Source organism: Emydura macquarii, unplaced genomic scaffold (genome assembly GCF_026122565.2).
Source record: "Emydura macquarii macquarii isolate MOO-44397 ecotype Brisbane River unplaced genomic scaffold, CSIRO-AGI_Emac_v2 contig_431, whole genome shotgun sequence".
NCBI lineage: Eukaryota > Metazoa > Chordata > Testudines > Chelidae > Emydura > Emydura macquarii.
This window is the reverse complement of record NW_027130568.1, coordinates 11,486,880-11,508,985: the sequence shown is the minus strand read 5'-3', so window position 1 is coordinate 11,508,985 and position 22,106 is coordinate 11,486,880. Positions and strand designations below refer to the sequence as shown.

The window sequence follows — 22,106 nt, the reverse complement described above, 5'->3', positions numbered from 1 at the left end:
CCATTAGGCTCCTTTAAAAGGGCTTATTCCTGGGTGGAGCTGAGAGACCACAATTCTCCTTGGCCTCCATGGGAGTGGTTGGTGCCCTTCCTATTTCAACCCCGGATTCAGGACTGTCACCCATTTGAGAATGAAAATGGGCTCAGTGGTGTTTCTATCATGAAGCCAGATCCAATTTTCATCTTGTTTTTAAAATTGAACATTTAAAGGCAGCCAGATTTTTCAAATTCCTTGACCTGTTGTTTTGATGATTGCCACCGTTTACCATGGGCCAGGAAGAGCAAATGGCTGCAGTCAGCTATGGAGACCTTTTGGAGCACACGGCACTCCTTCAAAAGGAAAAGAAAAACCAATGAAACAATTCAGGAACAAAACTTCCAATTTTTATTAAAATAAAACGACCTTTTATGTCTTTCAGGCCATTCCTTTTGAGGAATGGCTCACTACAGTCATCTCCATTGAGGAAAAAACCCATCTGCAATATAATTGTATTTGTCCATTTCCTGACAGGTGGAACAGAAAAGAGCAGTGTAATGTTCCTACATCAGTAAAGAATGAGGTGCCCATGAATGTTGTTTTTCTTAAATGTTACCCAGTATTAGGAGTATGTAAAGATGTACACTACATGCTGAACGAAACCAGCTACACGGCTCGGTGAAGGGGGAACAGCATAGGGTGGAGAGCTTGCAGATGCATGTAATATGAAAGGTTTGATTCAGTAAGTAAAAAATGGTCGAGTTTTTGTGGCAGACTTTTTGTTCAAACAGAACAATCTTTTGGAATGAAAACAAGGGGGAAAAGAGGGAAGGACAGTCATAACCTGGGTCTGAAAAGATCATCTTTTCCCAGCTGGGAAGAGATGCAAGATTAACATGCGAGACAGCTGCTGATTTGAGCGTTGATCCCCAAAGTCCACTGGAAAGACTCCCATTGATTTAGTGGGTTTGGATCAAGCCCTTTGTACACAGCTGAAGTCATCAAAGTACCACTGCAGAAAACTACACAAACATGAGTCACTGCAACTATTACCATCCTGCCTCACCATAAGGCTACCCCTGCTCGACTGGGGCTTCTGATTTTTGTTTAAATGTTAAACAATGTTTAAAACATGGAAAGTGGGAGGCTAACAGAAGAACAAATTTTTGTTATTTTAAAGGTATTTGTTATATGCAAACGTGAGCAAAGGAAAACAAGTTGACATTCAGTATCATTAACAAGGTTGTCCATGTATATTTCTATCATCAGGGCTAAAATGCAAAGCCTACTGTGGCAAATATGCATGTTTACTGAATAATGCATAAAGAGCAAGAGTGCAAGTCAGACCTGGCAGCAGGCAGCCCAGCTTATGGTTCCCAATTAAAAAAAACAAACCAACCAAAAATCACTATTTATAAAAAGATAAGAGAATTAGGGATAAATTCACCCTTCTGTTGGCCAAGGCAGGCCTCACCCCCCAATCTTGCAACTTTGCCCCTTTACATTTTGAGCTGTACACCCCATGAGGATGCCACGTAGAATTAATCCATTGTGCATAGGGAATAAGGGTTTGGGAACATTCTCACCCAGAGTTGTGCCACCAGGAAGCTTATATACAGTAAATGGCACCCTTATTTCTCCCAGCAATGGGCCCTTAGCATGAATTCTCTCTCCAAATTTATTTTTTCTTATCGAACACAGTGGAAGCCTGTCTTAAGCAACTACTCCTCAGGGCTGCCAAAAATCTATTGCTTAACAACAGTGGCCTTCTACTAAAGAGGGAGCAGAACTGTACTCCACATCGTTTTCAGGGAGCTCTCAAGACAAAGTTGCTCAATAAGCCCAGTCTCTTGTACAGATCTCACCCTATGCCCTGATTTACATAGTTCTGTAGGTTTTTTTCCCCAGATCTGGAAATCTCTCGTTTGCTAGTTCAGTGCTGCCATCCAAGTCTTTTAGTTGTTTGCAGTCAACAACTCCTTGTTTTCCTGGTTCATTGCTGGTGGCTGCTGCTGCTTCCCAGCAGCATTTAGTGGGGAGGAGGTATCTGCTTCCTGAGAACTGTCACCATTTGGGGATCTGGTGGTTTCCTCTCGCTGGTGCAACTGTCTGCTTGCAGCTCGCTGCTGCTGCTCCTTTAGCTCTGTGTAGGAGCGGGAAAAAGTGTGAAAGATGGAAGTGACTGGGAACGCCATTAGCAAAATACCACTCAAGATACTGCTCAGGGCTACCACCTGTCCCGGGATGCTACGAGGTACCATGTCTCCATAGCCTACAGTTGTCATGGAGATAACAGCCCACCAATAGCTGGTGGGAACGCTAGTGAATTCTTGCTTGGCTCCCAGTTCACTCTCTGCCAAATAAACCAGTGGAGAAAAGAGCGTCATGGCAACACAAAGGAAGAGGAGGAGAAGTCCAAATTCCCTAGTGCAACGGCGCACAGTGAGTCCCAGTGTCTGCAGCCCCAGTGAATGCCGTGCCAGCCTCATGACATACAGGATGCGGAGAGCCCGCAAGAAGCGCAGAACCAGGCCTACTCGCTCCAAGTACTTGTTTCCTGCTCCACTGCCTGGCTTGCTGCTGCTGCTTTTGGCAGAGACCATATCCACTATCAGAGAGATGTAGAAAGGCAAGATGGCCAAGACATCAATGATGTTGAGAGGGGTCTTCAGGAAGGTGCTTTTGCTTTCTGCCTGAATGAAGCGTAGGAGGAACTCAAAAGAAAACCAAGCCACGCAAACTGTCTCCAACACAAAGATGTCATAGCACTTCTGAGAACATTCACCCTAAGAGGAGGGGGGAGAAAACAGAAAACAATAAAAGACTTAGCTAAAGAACCAACAAATAAAAGTTTTATAGTGCATCTTAAAGACACACTGCAGTATAGTATGAAACTTATCCAAACCACTAGGTACAAAGAAAAATAAGTCATAGAAAATGTTTAGCATTGGTAATTAAAAAACAAAATAACCGACATACACTGATGGCTTGACAGGCTGCTGAGGAAGACTGAGGGAAGATCTACATTAGAAATTTGCATCACTGTAGCTGCCCCAACACAGCTACGCTGCTGTAGCGCTAAACTGATGGGGACAGCTCTTCTGTTGGTTTAATAATTCCACCTCCATGAGTGGCGGTAGCTATTGTAGACAACACTACATCTGCAGGAGACACGAGTGCTTCGGCTGGTATAACTACGTCGCTCAGAGGTGTGGACTATTAAGACCCCTGAGTGACGTAGTTGTACTGAAGTAATTCTGTTGCGTAGATCAGGGCTGGGATTAACGTCCTGATCCTGAAGTGAGTGCTGTGTGCTGGCATGGTACTACGTCCAGAATATGAAAATGTTGAAAAAATAATGGGTCACACTTTGTATTAAAGTTTCATTTAAGACAAATATAAATAGTTCATATATAGTTAGATTTTTAACAAATAATTGACTTCCACCAATCAGCATGCTGTTTTAGAACTCTGGCTTATAACAATCTATAATGCTTTTAAAGGATGTGCTTAGACTAGTCTATAACATTATTCACAGGTGTAACATGCTTAACAATCTTAATAATTTAGTGACCTACTATGAAAACTAGTTGGAACAGTGAGTATTTCTAAAAGAAAAAAATTAAAAGGCCCCTCCCCCAACTCAGTATTTTTGGGATTTTTTAGCTATTTAACTAATCACAACATTTTCCCTCATACCATTGGAGGCAGAGAATTATTTGAATAAATTCTTTCCACTGCGGACTGGCTTAATGGAAAATGAATTTTTTATTCACAAAAGCTGTAAACAAACTAACCTCCCAGCACTTGAACAGCAATGAATAATGATGATTGTCCTTTGATTGCTAATCTCACCTTGCAAATACAGTGCCAATTTGCAGCTGTATTGCTGGTATTCACTTTCATCCCAATGGTAATCACCTTCAGCAAATAAACAGATGCTGATTTCCTTAGGATCACAGAACCAGCACTAGCTGTTCTGACTTATAATCTGCATGTAGAAATGTTACTGTTACAGCAGCTTTGGGAAGAGTGGAAGGGGATTTATTTAGCATCAGTATAAGACATCTTATTTGACTTCAGTGTCATTCACGAACTTCCAAGTATTAATATGTAAGCAAGGTCTGAGTGGCCCTCCGCTGCTGAGCCAGCTGAAAGGGGGGGCACTTTATTTGCATGGGCTCTGTATTTGCATGAGTACAACTAAGTGCTCAGCATGATTGCACTGTATCTGCATAAGCACACCTAGCTGCTGAGCATGATGGGGAAATGGTCAGTCTGGCTGGTATTGGGTTATAAATCACGTTAGTGTTAACTGCAGGGGTAATTAAATGTTGTCCCCCTATTGTATAAACAAATGGCAGCAGAACTGTGCTTAACCTGTTCTGATGAAAGATTCACTCTCATCTGCACAGAACTCAACAAAGGAGGCGTTCGGCTGCCAGAGACTGTAAAATCAGGGGGGTTTCTACTTCAGCTGCACAGCTCTCACTAAGGGGCTGCCCTCAGGCGTGGGTTGACCATCTCCTCCCACTGTTAAAAGGATTAATTATTCCTCTTGGAGTCTTTTGTTTTGTTAAGAGCAGGGACCATGCTCCTGTGTCAGCAGAGGGTTTTCCATGAACTGAGAGCTGAAATCACTGGAAGCTGAGCTGGAGTTGCTGAAAGGACTGGGAAACCTTGAGGGACTGACAGCCAGCAGAGGGGACTGGTCCCACCCCAGGTTCAGCGGGAGCCTGCAGAGAGGGGGCTGGTTGCGCCCTGTGACTGAGAGGTGGATAGTGTAACTACGACGGTCGGTAGGGCAAGGGAAAGTGAGACGGGAGAGGCAAGGACATGCCCCAAGTACCCTGGGGTAGGGTGGGTTCTGCTCACTGGGTTTATTAATTCTGTTTGAACCATTTCCCCAAACCAGTACTGTGTTACATGCTTCTTTTTATTAAAATAGCTTACTTTCTACACTCAAGACTCTGTGCTTGCAAGAGGGGAAGTATTGCCTTTTGGGGGTGCCCAAGGAAGAGTGTGTGATTTCCCAGATGACTGGGTGGGGGCTCGAGTCAGTTTGGTGTTGTATCATTAATGGGAACCCCTAGATATAGAACCTGGTCCTTGCTGCTGCCGACTGTCTGGCTGCAGAGTTACAAATATAACAACTCTTGTAGCCACAAACTGTATACAATTAGCCTCTCCTCTCGTCCTAATTTAAATTATAATTGACCTATATTCATCAGCCATTTAAATGTAAAACCTTGGAGGCTTTCTGTTAATGTTTACACTTGGGAAACATTCTCAGTTCCTGAAAGTCAGAATTTACTTCAAGAACCTGTTGCAAATTTCCTGGCCTCTGGAAGGCCCTAGTCCATGTTGGAGCATAAACTCTTACATTTTATTTGATTTTTACTGCCTCTGGTAGCTGAACATTTAAAAAAAGAGGCGGGGAGAAGGCGGCATCAGCTGTGCAAGCTGATCCTGACCTTGTCTATGAATATGCTGGGATGTTTGTGATCTAAACAGCTGTGTCCCCACCAAGGCTGGATTTCTAATTAGACACATGCCTAGGGGTGCCAGTGTTCTACAGGTGCCTAAACAGCAGCGGATTGCCCCGCATGAGCACTGGAACTCTGGCCCCATCCCCTGCTCCTCCTCCTCTCTCCTGGGGCCACCCTGCTTCTCCTCTTCCACCAGAGGCCCGGCCTCCCGCCCCCTGTGCACAGCTGGCTGGCCAGCGCTTCTATCTCCCTACCCCCACCCCCGGCCCGCATGCAGAAAACAAAGGTCAGTTTTAGGTGGGGCGGGGGAGGCGCTGAAGATGCTATGCCTAGGGATACAAGGTGTAAATCCGGCCCTGGTCCCCACATACACCACATCCATGTTAACTGCAGAGCTAGCAACTTGCAGAAATCTTTAATTACATAGGGCCATGTTCATAACTTTGTCTGTCAAGGCTTTTATAATGTGCCCAATTCTATCTTTTTCAATTCAATTTTTGTAACCCTTTCTTTTCTCCACTTCCTGGTGTCGCAAAGCACGTACGCTTCTCGGAGGACTATTTCCAGGCTGGATTTGAAGACTCAGACATCACTTATAAATTATCGACCTTAGAAGAGAAAAATTAAGTGGGAGTTTTCTCCATCGGTAAACCTGGGATTTCTTTATTGCTTTGTCTATTTAGTTTATAACTCCTCTATAACCCCGTTTTCTTTTCCAGGTTACTTGGAAGAAGGCAACTGTTATGTGTTGCCTGGGTACCTTATGGCATTAAGGGCAATGGAGATCCTGGGGGTTCCAGCTGTGAGGGAGAATTAGGTGGGTTTCTTCCAGTCACCGCTCTGCAGTATTCCTATTACTCCTATGTATATTTAGAGTGGTGTTGCATCCACATGACCAGGCACTGTATACACTGGTGGGGGTACCTCGGTTGCCTCCAGGAACAAAAATATAAATAACATATCTTATGCAGGCCATACACATCCAAAATAAAACCAATGCAATTTTACTTAAAAGTTATCCAAACAATATACAATAGGAAGTGCAACAGATTAATGTAGACTAAGCTGCATCTATATCAGATCAGTAGGTGGTGCTACAAGGGATCAGCTAATGGCTGCAACTTTTAACAGTAAGTTGCAACATAACCCTAACCACACTCTTGGTATTATACACAGATCTACCCTGTCCCTGAGCACGCACTCTCCCTTATGCTTATAGTCCAAGACCCTCTCTTGCGGTGGCGCGCTGGGCGAGCAGGAGTTCAGGCCAGCGCTCTAAGTCTGGCAAAAGCAGTGCAGGTGAAACAAAGAGTGAGGCAATTTTGTACTGTGATCAGCTTAGGTTGCACAGTGCTAGCTGGCAGTAGCCAGTGTTCGATCAGAGAGCAATAGCCCAGGGCTAACTCGCTCTTTCCTCTATTGTCTGTAAGCCAAATTCAGCTCTGCTGCACAAGTCTCCACATTCCATTCTCAATGCCTAGCTGTGGAGAAGGAGGCCGTAAGCTAGGGCTCAGCCCTAACAAGTTTTAACTGTAGTGTGTCTTCAATCCTGGCAACTCCGCCACAGCGTCTCCTCACCTGGACCCAAAGGGGAGCAGTGGCTCTTGGTTCCAGCTCTCCTGCCCACAAAACAGAGGTTGCTAATGCCCTGCAGCAGTCTATGGCCCAAGAAGCTCAGTCCAGTCCTAGAGGGTGTCCACCACTGCATCACGGGATTTGCAGTCCTTCAAAGCCAGCATGCAGTCCATAGAGGTCTGTCTAAACAGGATACCTCTGAAAGGACTCAGAGGCTCCTCACAGAGGTGTGCCTCCAGCTTTTTGGGGGAAGGGCTGTCTCTTTACTATGTGTTTGTGCAGTGCCTTGCACAATGGGGCCTGATCCCTCTAGGCATACCAAATAAAACTAGAGGCTCACACACTTCATTCTTTGTGTAGATTAAGCTGGGCCTTTTTGCTACCCCACTCTGGACAGCATCCTTAGCCTGGCCTCTCAACGACTCCCCCCCTCCTTCTACTCCCAGCTGTGCCCTCAACCCCCCGCCTGCTCCAGCTGGGTCCCTCCATCAGGCCCCTTGCCCCCATTCTGGCCCATCCTCCACACCAGGGCCCCTCACAGTGCCAACGGATGCCAAGCTAGCATGCAGCCAGAGTATCTTTCAAACTCAGAGACTCTTGAGCCATGTGCTCTACAAGTGAGAACGCTGTACATGTGTCCAGCCTCCCTCCTCTCAGGGAGTCACTACAACCAGCAGAATTGTTGATGCAAGTTAACTGTGGCGAAAGGCTGGTGATTGGTTGGGTTACCTCTGAGGTCACAATAGCGCTACCTATGCGGTATCTCCGCTCTTGAGCTGACTTTCTGTAGCCTATTTAATCAAAGCAATTAGATTAGTGGAAATCAAGCTTTTCTGGTTTTCACTAAAAACGAAAGGTTCTGATCAGAGTAGGGGTGTGTGCGTGGGGCTGGCCAGAGTGTGGGGAAAGGCAGACAAGGGGTCTGACCTGAGTTGAATGTAGGGTCTCGTTTCACTTGGCCTAATATGTTTCCACTCAAAATGTAACACACCCCTGTCTTACACTTAAAGGCAATCAGGCAGTAACAGTAGGCATGTTAATAGGAAAAAAATATGAAGAGAACCCTGCAGGGCTCTTCAAAACCTATCATTAAATTATAGTACTTATAATAAGCACTGTAAAATACAATGATCATACCTTTTTGCATCATACTAATTTCAAATGGTATATGATGCAAATTAATATATGCAGAGGGTCATTTTACTTCCCACTGAAATACAGCTAATGAAAAATAATTTCCCATTGAAAATGCTGTTATGATTTGAACCATATAGTGGATATAACCATTTTGGCTCAATAGAAAGATAATCCAGATGACCTGTCTCTAATTTTCATCTCTAATTTTGATAGGTGTGAAGACTGGAAAGAGCTTTATCATCTTCCTCCCGCCTTACTAATTTCTGAGTAAGTCTGTACATTTGCTACAACGATAACTCTGACAAAAAATATTTGTTTTTAGCGTTTTTTTTTCTCAAAACAAATCACGGCCAATCTGTTACTGAGCAAAAATCCTTCATGAAATTATACTAATTTGTCTCCAAGGAGCCTGATGAGCCAAAACTCATTGAAATCAGTGGACAGGCTCCAACTGAATTCAATGGACTTTGGATCTAGTCCTATATCTCTAGCGCAGGAGCAGGAGGGAAACACAAAAGTTTCTTAAAGAACTGTGTTAATTGCAAACATATAGGATATTTTGTTTGAAACAATGTGCCCTGTGACATTTTTTCATATGTGCGATATTTACATACTGTTGGGATGAGAAACGGAGCCTTATTTTTGAACTGAGCTATACAACAATTAATACTTTGTCCCCCTAGCACTTTGCTCCTCATTTACTACCCCCTTTCCTTATATTTTTATGCTTTTAACCATTGCCTATGGTAGATACCGTTCACATAATGCAGCAAAAAATTGCTGCTGGGAGCTCCCAGTCGGGAGTGGAAGGGGGTGTACTTACCTCTATTAATGAACTTCGCTGCCTACAGCAAATAAATCAATTACTCCATAATGAAAATGTATTTTCCAGCTTCATTTTCCCATGGATGGTAATACCGGGGCACAATCCTATTCTGTTAACCAAACCCATTTAATTTACCCACCATGCAGAGGCCCTGGATTCTGGGGGGGAGGGGAAAAAAAATCCCTGCCCCCATCTCCCTCCACACCATGCCTCCCAGAAAATCAAGCATGCTTACAAAACCATGTTCTTAGACAGCCTAGAGGTCTACACAGATTGAATGAATGTCAGCATGAGTCAGTCTGAGTTCGGGCTCTGAGGGCAATAACTGTGGTCGATTTGTAATCCTTGGTATCACGTCACTTGAGCCAAAGTACCGGCTTTTTGAAAACAGTCTGTAGAAGGGATGGGGGTGGGTGGTTATAGGCACCAAAAATCAGACAAAGCCCTCAGTATCGGGACTGTCCCTATAAAATCAGGACATCTGGTCACCCTAGAATAGAGCAAAGCAGCACTGACTGGCAAGAAAGGAAATCAATAACCGATTTCTGTCAGAGAAGCAGGACATGTCTGCTTTATTTCCACTCACTTAGAGTTTTTCAGTGTGAACTCCCAAGTTCCCTGACTCTGTGCATCACCCAACCATAGAAGGTCTCCAAGCTGTGTTAGAAGAAACAGAATAATTGTAACACCACTCATTACTGTTAAATCACTATTATTGCAGCCTGGCCATAGAAATGGACTCAAATGATAGACACAAATTATTTTGGTCTGAATGAGGTTTTTTTGGAGATAGGTGCTATGAGTAAACGCAACAAAGCAGCTTTTCTTAACCTTTCTATGGGCTGGATTTTTAAAAAAAGCCAGGTTCTGCACATACCACGTGCAGTTGTACACCTACATTTGTGTGAGCATTTACAGTGATTAATTTGGGCAGTTGCATGTCCAAATATCTATTTAGACACCTAAGCAGTAATCTGCAGGTGCAATAAGAAACAGACTAATAGTTGAATAGCACCTATGTTTCGATTAGTTACAAATAAGAGTAAAACACCCACATGAAAGCAAGTAGTAGTGAGACCGTTCAAATCAATAGGATCTGAAATGTACAATGCCTTAATAGAAGTGCAGCAGCTGAGTGGTTAAGGCACTTGACTACAATCCTGAAAGTCATCACTTTGGGTTTTGCTTGATCTTACACTGAAAGGCCCTTCCAATTCTCCGAGCTGCAGAATGGGCACCACTCAGCGGAACCATCCATTTAGGGCAGTTAAAGGCAATAAGATGTGATGCTGGCCACATCACTCCCTTGTACCATTGGCTATGAAACTGACATGCCTTAACTGCAGCAGCCTGAGATATCATTGGCTCTGGGGAACTTTGACTTGAGAACTACCTGCTGGGGAGTGCCCTTGATTCTAAGGAGTCTAGACTTCCATTTTGTGGAACATTTGTATATATAATTTCCATTGCCATTCATGGGGGTTAATTGAAGTCATTGAAGTTGTGCAGTACAGAATTTTTCCCTAGTAGCTCAATGCATGTAATCCTCGGGGGGCCAAATACTCCCTACACTGTGCAAAGCTGGAGTGAACTGGGTTTGCACAAGGGTACTCTGCGTGTGAGGGGCTGGGATGGGGGTTACAGAATCATTTCCCTTAGATACTGGAGCATTAATGGAACTGGTCTGCAAATGAGCCCATCCCCCCACTGAATCATGTGGCATGCTTAGTCTTCAGATTCACCTAACTGGAAATCTACTGCAGGGGTGTCAAACTCATTTGCTATGGCGGGCCAGATTTGAATTAAATGTACTTCAAGTGGGCCATGCATACCATAAATCGAAATACTAGGCACTTTTGGAGCACTTTGTCTCATGCACACAGCGCTCCACGCGCTGCCGCCAGAGTACACAGATCTCGTGGCAGCGCACTCTCCGCCGGCAGCGTGCGATGCTGCGAAATCTCGTGGCAGCGCGCGCTGCCACCAGGGGTCGGACCAAAAAGGTTGGTGGGCCATATCCGTCCCGTGGGCCAGATGTTTGACACCCCTGATCTACTGGTTACCGCTGCATCCTTCCTGCAGCCTTCTTCGAAAACAAACAAACCCCTTGCCAGACAACCGGGGAAGTAGCCCCAAGGAGCACAGTTCAGTGGTGCACTGGTGTACGGTGTGTGATGCTGGCAAGCCAGGTGCCAGCTCACGCGAAGGTCCCCCTGGCTCAGCTGGACGCTGACAGAAACGTAGCTGGAATCTGTCTGTCTCGCTTGTGGGTTAATACTGATAAAATAGCTACTAGAATTCTAAGGAAGTAGTTCGTGCTTAGACTCTATTGAATGCTTGTGAGCTGCTGTGTGCATTAATCTTACTTGTAATATCTGTGCTCCCTACTGTAATGTAGTATTGGAGCCATTGTAGTGTAAGCCTCTGTGACGGTATGACTCGCCATACAGGAGAGGGACATTAATCAGTGTGAAGAACGAGTTTTTCTACAGAAATTATTCCCCCCCTCCCCCCCAAAAAAAGAGGCGAGCAACCCATCGATACCAGACAAGCTATGGTTGGAAACTGCCTACATTTGGATTGAGAAACTATCACCAAAAGGACTAAAGGCTCTTATTGTCCTTCTGCTCTCTTCTCTGTGAAGATGAGTCATGCAAGTGAACTCCTCCCAGCAGCTGAGTCTGCACTGCGCAGCTCAGAGCACATGGCAGGAGGAGGATTAAAAACCCAAACCAAATGTTTCTATACTGGTTGGACACTTTGGCAGGGGGGGTGGCAAGGTATTTCTAGACATAAGCAGGGGAGCCCCAGCTGCTTACGGTATAGCCCTCAAGGACAACAGTGCATGCTGATTATAGAAGCCTATTTTGAAACCTAAGACTAACTCATTCACGTGTCTGTTCGCTTGCTTTAACTTTGTAAATATCTCTTTTTCCCATATAATTAATCTTCATATAGTTTACTATATAGGATTGGCTGCAAACATAGTCTTTGGTGTGTGACAAAGTGCAATTGATCTGGGGTGACTGGCCCTTTGGGATCAGGAGTAACCTGGATATTGGTGTGACTCTCGGTGTAAAGGGCCACCTATCACAGATGTTCAGCTGGGTGGCAAGACAGACCACGGTACCCAAAGGGACCATCTGTGACTCTGTGTTAAGGTTGTTAACGTGCCTGAGGAGTCTGCACTTGATGCTATTGGTTGGTGAAATGTAAGTTTAGAACTCACAACCAACTCACGGTTTGGGCCATGGCTAACAGTTTGCCCTGAGGTTGGTACTGACACCCTTGCATCACCATTGGAGCGTCACATGTTTACCTGCATGGGTTGTCCACATTCTGCTTTCCAGGCAGCAGAGTCAAGCTAGAGTCTCCTAGTTGTGCTCTGCCAGTGGCTGTGGTAGAGAGAGAGGTAAACAGGTGATAACATCTCAGTCCACCCTGTGAAACACCATATTGTCCCCCTACTATTTTTTCTCTCTCTTATGTACTTGGCAGTTAGTGTTGTGAATGGTTAATGTTTATTTTCAAGACAGCAGAGCTGATCTTGTGACAATGTTCTGTTACACAGACTTTATTTTAATGGGACCAAATGATTCATCATTTTACCTGATGATAGATAATTATCTTCAGTAAAGTGGCAGTTTTTATTATTAGCTGTTGCATTGTGAATGAGGTAGGTAGGGCCTGACTGAAGTCAATGGGTTTGGATCTCAGGCACTTGTAGTACAGATGTGTGTGCATGAGCTAAACAGAGGCCAGTGTTTCATTAACTGAATTAATCTTTATTTCCTGGGCACCCATTTTAGTAGTATCTAGGCACCACATACAGTCATTTAGATTTGCAGTGAGTTTAGCATAGTGGCAAAAATTTGCCTCATTCTCCCTGCAATTTGCTTCTCTTGGATGCAGCTGCTTTTGCTTGCTTTAAAACAAACAAACAACCCACCATTGTACAGTATTGTAAAGAGTAAACCATACCTTTATGAAGGACCTGGTTTCTGAAGTCACCTGTCCAACATCCAATTGGCTGACTTAATACTGCATATAGCTTTTTTAGTTCATAAAGAACATTTTAAAACACAACCATTGGAACAAGAGAAAAGGAAGTGTTAGCAGTATAGTATTGTACCTTCCTGATTAATGCAGACCTGAATCAAATCGGAATTATGTTTAAAAAAGATCAAGTTGCATTGATTTTTGTCCATGAAAGTGCAAAAAACACCAAACAAACATACTGTTTTTCAAATCCTCTATTTAGAGGAGCTAATTATGATGAACTAGACTAGGATTTCTGGGTCTTTTGGTCTAATTGACATATCTTTGTTAACATTTTCACATCTGCACTGCTAGCTGAGTTGTATATAAAATCTGGTGCTACTGAAGCTTTTATTTAGCTTTCATAGAAACTATTTTAATGCATTTGACTTTATTATACCTTGTCTCTGTAGGGGGTAGAATAGCTTTTTTGTGTGTGAGATCATAGACCTAAATTTTACTTACTAAAATGAAAAGATTAGCATTCCTCTGTGTGTGCGAGGGAGGGTGTGTGTGTGTGTGTGGTGGGGAGAGGGGAGGAGTGTTATGGGGAAATAAACAGCCTTTTATTAGTGAAAAGGTATAACTAACAAACAAGCACTTTTTTTCATTAACACATTTTATATAGATAAAAAAATCTTGCTTTCAAATTTCTTGTATTTATTTTTTCTTATGTGGCAAAATAAGTGGAACTTGCTCAATTGTGGTGAAATGGTGTTGTTTCACAAGGTTTTTGGGGGCTATATTTTTAATGTCTGCTATCAGGACACCCAGAGAAAGAGCAGAGTATTTCTGTGAGCAATGCTATTTCATGCAGCCAAATTAAAGTGAGTATCTTTCACCAGGATTGAGTTTTGCTGTCAAAAAGACAACTTCAGTCTCTTTCGCCCAGGAAAACTCATGCTGACAAGGAAACTACTGAGAAAATTACAAAAAGAAAAGTTTGTGTCACTGAAGGTCAAACTTGAGTATATTTCGCTGCTCTATATGCTCCCTCACGAAAATGTAGGCATCTTTCATGGGTCTTTTTATAATTTTATTTTGGGGGTGGTCTTTTCAGAATTCCTTTTACTGTATTAATACTTCCTTTTGCTATGCCTATCTTAGCAATGTTCCACACTGTTACATAATTTCTTGACCCTTATTTTTAACTCAGTTTCTTGAGGAGTCTAAATTGATTTCCTCCCAGTTCATGCAGGCTCTAGCTTTTTCTCTTTTTCTGTCATGTATTAAGGTGTTTGACTACCTGCTGGCCACCCACAATTCCCTTTAATTGGAGTTGTGGGTGGTCAGGACCTGCTTAGCTCACTTTATATTTGCCTTCTGTTTCTTGAACCTTTAAGATCATGTTTTCAAGCTTTTGTCTGCAACAATGAGAGCTAGAAGCCTTTTTTTATTGTTGAGATTTTCACATATCATAGGATTCCAGAACCTGGGGCTAAAACTTGTGAAACAATTTACAAGAGGCACAACACTGAAGTAGTCCCCAATAAATTTAGCAGGTGTAGTCATGGAGTAAATGAACGTAGGTTAAAGAGTCATAATCTGATCCTAAATGAAGATTCCAGGAGCATTTTTCCCCCAGTTATCAGCAGGTACAAAACAGGGTTCAGTTTCCTAGAGCGGGAAACCTCATGTCAAAGAGAGACACAGACAGGGCAATAAGGAACAGGGGGCTGCAGGCAGGAACTATATTGCTTAGTCCTAAAATCCTGTAACCTTATGGACACCTTCTAGCCACTCACTTAGATGGCTGTGAGAGAATCCAGTTGCTAAGTTCCTGGGTGTTTTAAACCTCTTAAGCCACTGCCCCACTCTTAGTAGGTCCACAGGAATACTCCCAGGTGAAGATCCTGTCTAGCACTCTCCCTGGAGAGCTGGAATCCACTGTTGAGTTACCTAGCCTATGGGTTCAGTGCTGACCCTTCAGATTCCCCCAAACACACCTTTCCCCCATACTCCACCCTCAGATGAGCCTTCTGGGTGGCAGTTTAACTCTTTCAGGAGGCATAGGGCAAGCGTGAAGCACATAACACAGCCTTTGCACAGATTTTACCACCATTGCTCTTGACTTAACAGATAATGCACAAGAAAGTATAGATCATTTAGAACACAACAAACATCCTAACCCCAATGCCCTTCATTGGCTCACCCTTCCCTTGGGAGTTCTTGAGGGAACATCCATGTCCAGGAAAGAAGGCAGAGTCCCCCACCTCATCAGACGCCTACAAGTAGGGTTGCATCTCCCTTATCAAATGGCTTTAAAGCTGATCAGCTCCTTCCTTTTTATAATCTTCCAGTCTCTTTTGTCAGGTGAGTGCCTCATCAGCTCATCAGGTGATCAGAGATCCCTACCAGGTGACTTCATTGCCAGGCAACCTCTCCTCTGCTAAATCAATTTCCCTCGTTGGAAGCCTGTCCTCTGTTTAGAGCAATTATATTTCAATGGTTGAGCATTTAACATTAAATGCCCCTCTAGGGTTAGGCCTTCACCCCTACCACTGCTAGAAGTGCTTTTCAACCTGGTTTTGAAAGAACAGCGAAGACACAATGGAGGTTGCAGTTTGGTAAAGATATAGACAGAGCATTCATAATCTCACACAGAATTTATAAATTGTACAGATGCCCTTGCTATGTGCAGGATCTATATTGTTTAGTGCTAGAGTCTTGTAATCTTAGAGAGAGACATTCTACCCCCAGCACATGCACCTTAAAGAGTGATCCCTTTATCCCTGATCTGTAAGTTTGATTGCTATAATTTTGCCTAAGATTGAAGCTGCTGACTCCGAGAAAGGCTGCTGTGGGTTTAGACTGCAATCACCTACCTTCAAATCCTGGTAGTGATATTGAGCAAGAACTACTTGAGTCAGCTTTTGCTTGGTTCCTCATGAACTCTCTGGTTAGGTCAGGTCTGTCCATGCCAAAGTAATGGTTCTACTATATAAAGCCATACAGTTCCCCTCTCCTCTCACCTAACGACCAGGGCTTAATTTTAAAGTGCACTAAAATGCAAATGCAAAGCCAGACTGGCTTGAGAACGAGTATGCCAGATGAAGACCCAGAACAGGGTCTGGGGTACAAATCTGGAGTGTCATTTGATGCAGAGAGCCGCCCTTTCCCCCATGACCCGTTTTTACAATGGGGCAAACTACCCAAGGATCTCCACCAGACTGTTAGTCGGAAGTACGGCCCTGTGCTGATGTAGTAGGCACATTGAGCTAGGGAGTGAAATGAGAATGTCTGCTCAGCACGTGCCTCAAAGGCTCAACACAGAAGGGCACACTCACTCTGTCCCCAGCACAGGCACATGGTGCCAGCGCCACAAGGGGACTTTGGTGCCTAAGTCAGTCTCAGTTTTAGACACCCTTCTTGGCTGTCACCTAACCCTGTAGATACATAAACTCACGTGGCACCTTTGTTTTTGCTGTAAAAATTCTCTATGCTTCTGCCTCTGACCATGTGCACTGGTGCCTCACTCTGGGCACCGGACATCTATCTCATGCCTAAGTCCCAGGATGAGCCTCAGACCAGGGACAAACAAACAGGCACTGCCCTGCCAGATCTGATCATAGAATATTGGGGTTGGCTGGGACCTCAGGCGTCCAACCCCCTTACTCAAAGCAGGACCAACCCTAACCCCAACTAAATCGTCCCCGCCAGTGCTCTGTGAAGCTGGGCCTTAAAAACCTCTAAGGATGGAGATTCCACCACCTCCCTCGGTAACCCATTCCAGTGCTTCAACACTCGCCTAGTGAAAACGTTTTTCTTAACATCCACCCTAGACCTCCCTCACTGCAACTTGAGACCATTGCTCCTTGTTCTGTCATCTGCCACCACCTAGTGTCAGCCTCCCTGGAACTCCCCTCACGTAGGTGAAGGCTGCTATCAAATCCCCCCCTCACTCTTCTCTGCTGCAGACTAAACAAACTTCGTTCCCTCAGCCTCTCCAAGTCATGTGCTCCAGTCCCCTACTAATTTTTGTTGCCCTCCTCTGGCCTCTCTCTAATTTGTCCACAGCCTTCCTGTAGTGGGGGACCCAAAACTGAACACAGTACTCCAGATGTGGCCTCACTGGTGCCGAAGAGAGGGGAATAATCACATCCCTTGATCTACTGGCAATGCTCCTACTAATGCGGCCCAATATGCCTTTAGCATACTGTCTAGGTGGTGTGGTGTCAGCCAGGTACCTAACTCAATCTCACAAGAAATGACTTAGGCACCTAAGTCACCTGACTCACGGAGAGGGGTTCCTGGCTGTGGACTGCAAGCAGAGCTCAGCACCAAACACTGTGAGAAGCCTCTTCCATCGCCTAGCTTAGGAGGTTCCCTGCCTAGCACACTGGCTTTTGCAGATCACATTTCTAAGCACCTCTCTCCCCCCATTCATTGAAGAGGGCGCCGAAGCTCCTAACTGAGGCTTGTTGTTCTAATGATTTCCTAGGTGTCTAAAAGTTAGGGATGGCGATGCTTATGATTGCCAATCCTAAGGCCCTTTGAGGAGCCGGACCACAGTGCTGAGACAATGGGGTGCTAAGACCAACTATACTTGGGCAATATTAGCACTGCGACTGTAAGTGAGCTGACAATCAGGCTATGTCTACACTGCCGGTGGCACACCCGGCAGTGCAGGATCAATTTTGCAGGTTCGCTTGAGCAGCAGTAAAGACTCGAACCTAGACGGCGACTCCATCCATCCACCCCGACAAGTAGCGTAGCACTGCGTCGACAAGAGGGCATTTCCTGTCAGCACAGCACAGTGGAGACGCTGTGATAAATAGGCGTTAGGAAGTTGACGGGAGATACGCAAGTTACTGTACATAGGCCTCAGTGTGACACAGGCATAAAGCCCTGAGACTGAAGGAAGGGGGAGATGATGAGCATGGGCAGGGTCAGTTCATGCCAAAGACCCGACCAAGAAAGCAGCGACTGGGTCTGCTTTGTCAATACCACGGGGACTGAGAGCCGGGTGGGGAATGCAGCATAGCCCCCATCAGTGCAGTACCTCACACCCACGAGCAGGGCAGGGAACTGAGACTAAGCAGGCTCAATGCATTCCATAGCCATACAGCCACTGGTTGGCCGAGAATGGGGGGAAAAGCAGGGGACTCCATGAGCCACACCTTAAGTGTAAAAGAGCCGCATGTAGCTCACAAACCACGGGCTAGAGCCTTACGGATATTTAGGCACCTAACTCCACTTGATCTGGCCTGAGTCCGCCCCACCCCTGGCCCTATGAAAAAGCAAGATAATATTCTCTCACATCTTTTGTCTATTTAGTTTGTAGACTTGAGGTGGCAGGGCCCATCTCTTATTACTGACTGAAAGAGCTCAGCACACTGGGTATTCGGAGCATTTGACTGCAAGGTGTAGCACATCTAGAACCATCAGGTGCTGGCATAATGCAAATAAGTAGTCATTAAAAAAGGATGTGTCACCTATTATTAAACCTCACAACAATTAAAACTGATGCAACAACTGTTCCACTGATCTGTTCCTGATGAATGGGGTGGATGTACACACAATTCACCTTACTTGATGGCTGTCATTTGTTAAAATATGCATCTTTTTAACTAAGTTTCCAGTTCATCTGAATTCGGGTTCAAGTTCCAAATACTACTTTTAGGCCATTTTCTACATCTGCGCAGCAGCATAAGAGCCAGTAACATAAAGGTTGGAAGGAACAATGACGAATCCTTTTAATCTATCCTTCTGTACACCTCAGTAAATGCTGGGTCCTGAGCAGCAGTGCTGCAATGAAGAGAACTGAGCTCTGTTGCACTGCAGTACACCCTGATGTATGAAGATTGATAGCCCTAGTAATTTTCATCCTAGCAAGTGTAAGTGCAGATGCTATAGGAACAAGACAGCGTCTGCTCTGCAATCTCGCCCCAAAAAATCTAACTGCAGAACGTGGAATTTACCAAACACCTGCTTCACATAAATATGGCAGGGACTGAGAAAATAAAGAGAGGGATTATTTCCCATAAATGGCAGCTCTGCAGCACTATAACATGTAAATCACCAACAAAAACTGGGACTGAATCCATGCCAAGGATGTTTATGTAGTTTGATCAGCTTCCATGGGGAATGCCAGCACACAGAATTAGCATTTTTAGCTGTAGGGAGCTGCCCAATAAGGATCTCACAAAGCTGTGGAATTCTGAAATGTTCAAGGAGACATCCCCCCCCCCCCTTTTTTTTTTTTTTTTTTAAAAAAGGATGTGCCTCTCCTGGAAATAGTGGAAAATTGGTGTTAAGGCAGAAAGAACTGAGAGCAGGATTGTAACTCAAGATTTACAGCATCTAGGACAAGATGTGTTCATCCATCGTTCCTGGATTTTTTTTTTAAGATCATTCAAACTCCTTTTTAATCCTTGCTACTAGCTCTTTCACCCGTACATCTTAAACCTTGTTATCCTCATTTTTAAAAAATCTGATCTGATCCCCTGCAACATTTTTATGCTTGTATTCCTCCCTCTCTTATATTTTCTCTATCCTCCATCTTTTTAGCCTCTTTTCCTCCTCTTTATTCCCACTTATTGCTGGTTCTCTTTCATTTCCCCATATTTTTTAGCTGGTTCCTCTGCCCTCCCCAGCCTTACTTTATTTATTTATTTAATAGTAAAGCTGGTTCCTGTCCTCCCACATTTTTTCCCAAGATGGTCTTCCTGTTTTTCCTTCTTTCCCCCTTTATCATGTATTCTAGGGAGATAAATGGTCTTCCCATCTTGTCTTTGGCTGCAATTGTCATCCTGCTGGTTGCCTGCTGCCGCCACTACCTCTGCTCCAAAATACTGAATGCTGTCTCTCTGTATTTGCACAGCACAGAGAGAGCATCTCAAGATGACATTGTATCCGTCCACCATGAAACGAAGGCCCAGGACCACTCTAACGCATCCTCTCCTGGCAGTGATCCTGGTTGACATGATATGAAAAGTCATTGTATACCAGATCAAAACTGATTAACTTTAGGTGGTGGATTAACTATTCTGTTGGTGTCCAAACAGAGGCTGGTGCTGGAATGGGAGAAACTACTGTGTTCACCAAAACTAGAGTGACAAAATTTGCCCCCATGTAGTCTGTCTTCAGAGCACCATCAGCTAAGTTTCAAATAAATCTTAGGGTGATGGGAAGTCCCTGGCTTTCATACTGGTCTCTGTATTTTCCATTTGTGTTCAGGATCTAGATGCTGGCTACAGCAGGGAGGAGGAGGAACGTATCTGTGGTGTGTGTGTGAGTGAATATGAAGGCAGTGTTTGCTGCCAGTGACTGAGGTTTGACATTTATTGTAGTTTGTTTCAACGGAGTCATCCTGCTCACAAATGACCTACAGACCGAGTCTGAACGGCAACCCAACATTTTGATTAAAAATATTAAATTAGAGCTAGATAATGGCCTGGGTTTGCTTTTTTGTACCAAAAAAATTATTTACTCCATCCGTTTCTGCAAACTTCACTAGCAATGATCATTCCATTTAATTCCAGATAAATTGATAAACTACCAATTGATAAAGATACTGAATAGCATTGAGCCAAGAACTGATCCCCGAAGCACGTCACTCCAAATGTCCCTGGTGGATCATAATTCCTCATTTACAAATTATTGTTGAGACCAGTTTTAAATTAATTTAATATTAATAATTTTAATAATCAAAATACTTTAATATGCATTTATTTTTAATAAGAATGTCAGATGGTACTAAATCAAATACCTTACACAAATCAGTTAGTTTAGTTGTTTTTAAAAAAAATATTTATTCATTGTTATATTATTCCATTCCCTCTGTCTTGAATTTAAATGTTTCCAGTGCAGAACCAAAAGTCTTCAATTTCACACACTTCCATTTCCTTGAGCCCAGTTATACCATCTAGAGCACTTGAAATATCTGATGTAATTTGTCTAAGTGCTGCATAGATATTAAATCAGTTCATTACCTAAATCCAGTTATATAGGCATTAGCCAAAAACAAATCAGTTGTTCTATTCCCTTCCAATCCACACATTTTCAGATAGTAACATCTCCTGGAGCTCTATGATGAACATGCCATGTGATTATTTCTTCTTCTTCTTCAAGGAAAGGACAGATTTTATCTTTTGAAGAAAGCCAAGGTATGAGTGTGAAAATTCCCAATATTTCCTGGCACATAAATGATGACACTTAGATGATGATATCCTTACTAGCCCTGAATAGCCCCTGACAGCACAAGGAGTCCCACTGAAAGCAATGCAAACATTTGTGGAGTAAGGATCCTAATCACCATGAATAGGGGTATTGCAAATTGGCCTTTTGTATTTTTTAAAATGTGGATGCTGGGGAAGGAGACATTGGCATGAGATTTCTTCAAAGACTTCCTGTTTGACCTGGGGTAAGTCACCTGCCTTTGTGCCTCATTTCCCCATCTCCAAAATGAGAATAAACCCCCGCCTCACTGGGGTGTTGTGAGAATAAATATATTAAAGAGTGTAAAGTGCTCAGTAACAGGGACCAGCTTAGTACTTAACATAGATTAAACATGGAGCACATTTTGCTGTTTTTACCGTTGTTACTCCAAATGGCAGGAACTGGCATATTTGGGGACTTGTCAGTTCTCTGTGGCAGTGGAAGCAGATGAGAGCTGCAGCTGGGTGGAGCCCTCCAGTTGTCTCGGCCTTCCCTGCCACTGGGTCCAGGTCTCCTTCCTGTCAAGTTTTGTGAGGTTGCCACCTGCACACCGGCTCCCCCACATTGTGTAGGCCTCTGCCAAGGATGTTAACACCTCCCACTTCAGTGACTTTCCCCTGGCAGACATCATCCTCATATCGAGGGATAGCTGCCGCCACCAAATGTGAATAAGTTTAAAAGCATAAGGTGCTTACCAATTATGAGGTAAAATCCATATCTGGGGGCTCAAGAGTTAATTAGCACAGGATATAGTTATTACCAAGATAGCAGAAACCTGCCCCATTGCACCCCTCCCCAGTTACTACTACATTGAAATGATCTGTCCATTTTATCATAGATAGGCTCACGCTGGCCCCTGCACCCAGAACTCACCATTCATATGTCCTCAACAAACATGGCTTATA

General features: G+C 44.0%; 1 protein-coding gene across 3 annotated transcripts in view; it reads right to left on the bottom strand.

The window, feature by feature from the left end:
- Positions 1-361: 361 nt before the first annotated feature.
- The window catches only part of KCNG2 (potassium voltage-gated channel modifier subfamily G member 2), a 79,062-nt gene continuing 57,317 nt past the window's right edge, over positions 362-22,106 (bottom strand). For 2 of the 3 annotated variants that reach the window (XM_067537540.1, XM_067537539.1), the window contains exon 3: positions 362-2,762. In XM_067537540.1, the coding sequence (XP_067393641.1) occupies positions 1,932-2,762 (831 nt within the window). In that variant the 3' untranslated portion in view covers positions 362-1,931. Of the gene's footprint in view, positions 2,763-9,589; positions 9,661-12,322; positions 12,399-15,193; positions 15,340-22,106 lie in introns of those variants that run through there. The other variant, XR_010917910.1, reaches the window with a different exon arrangement.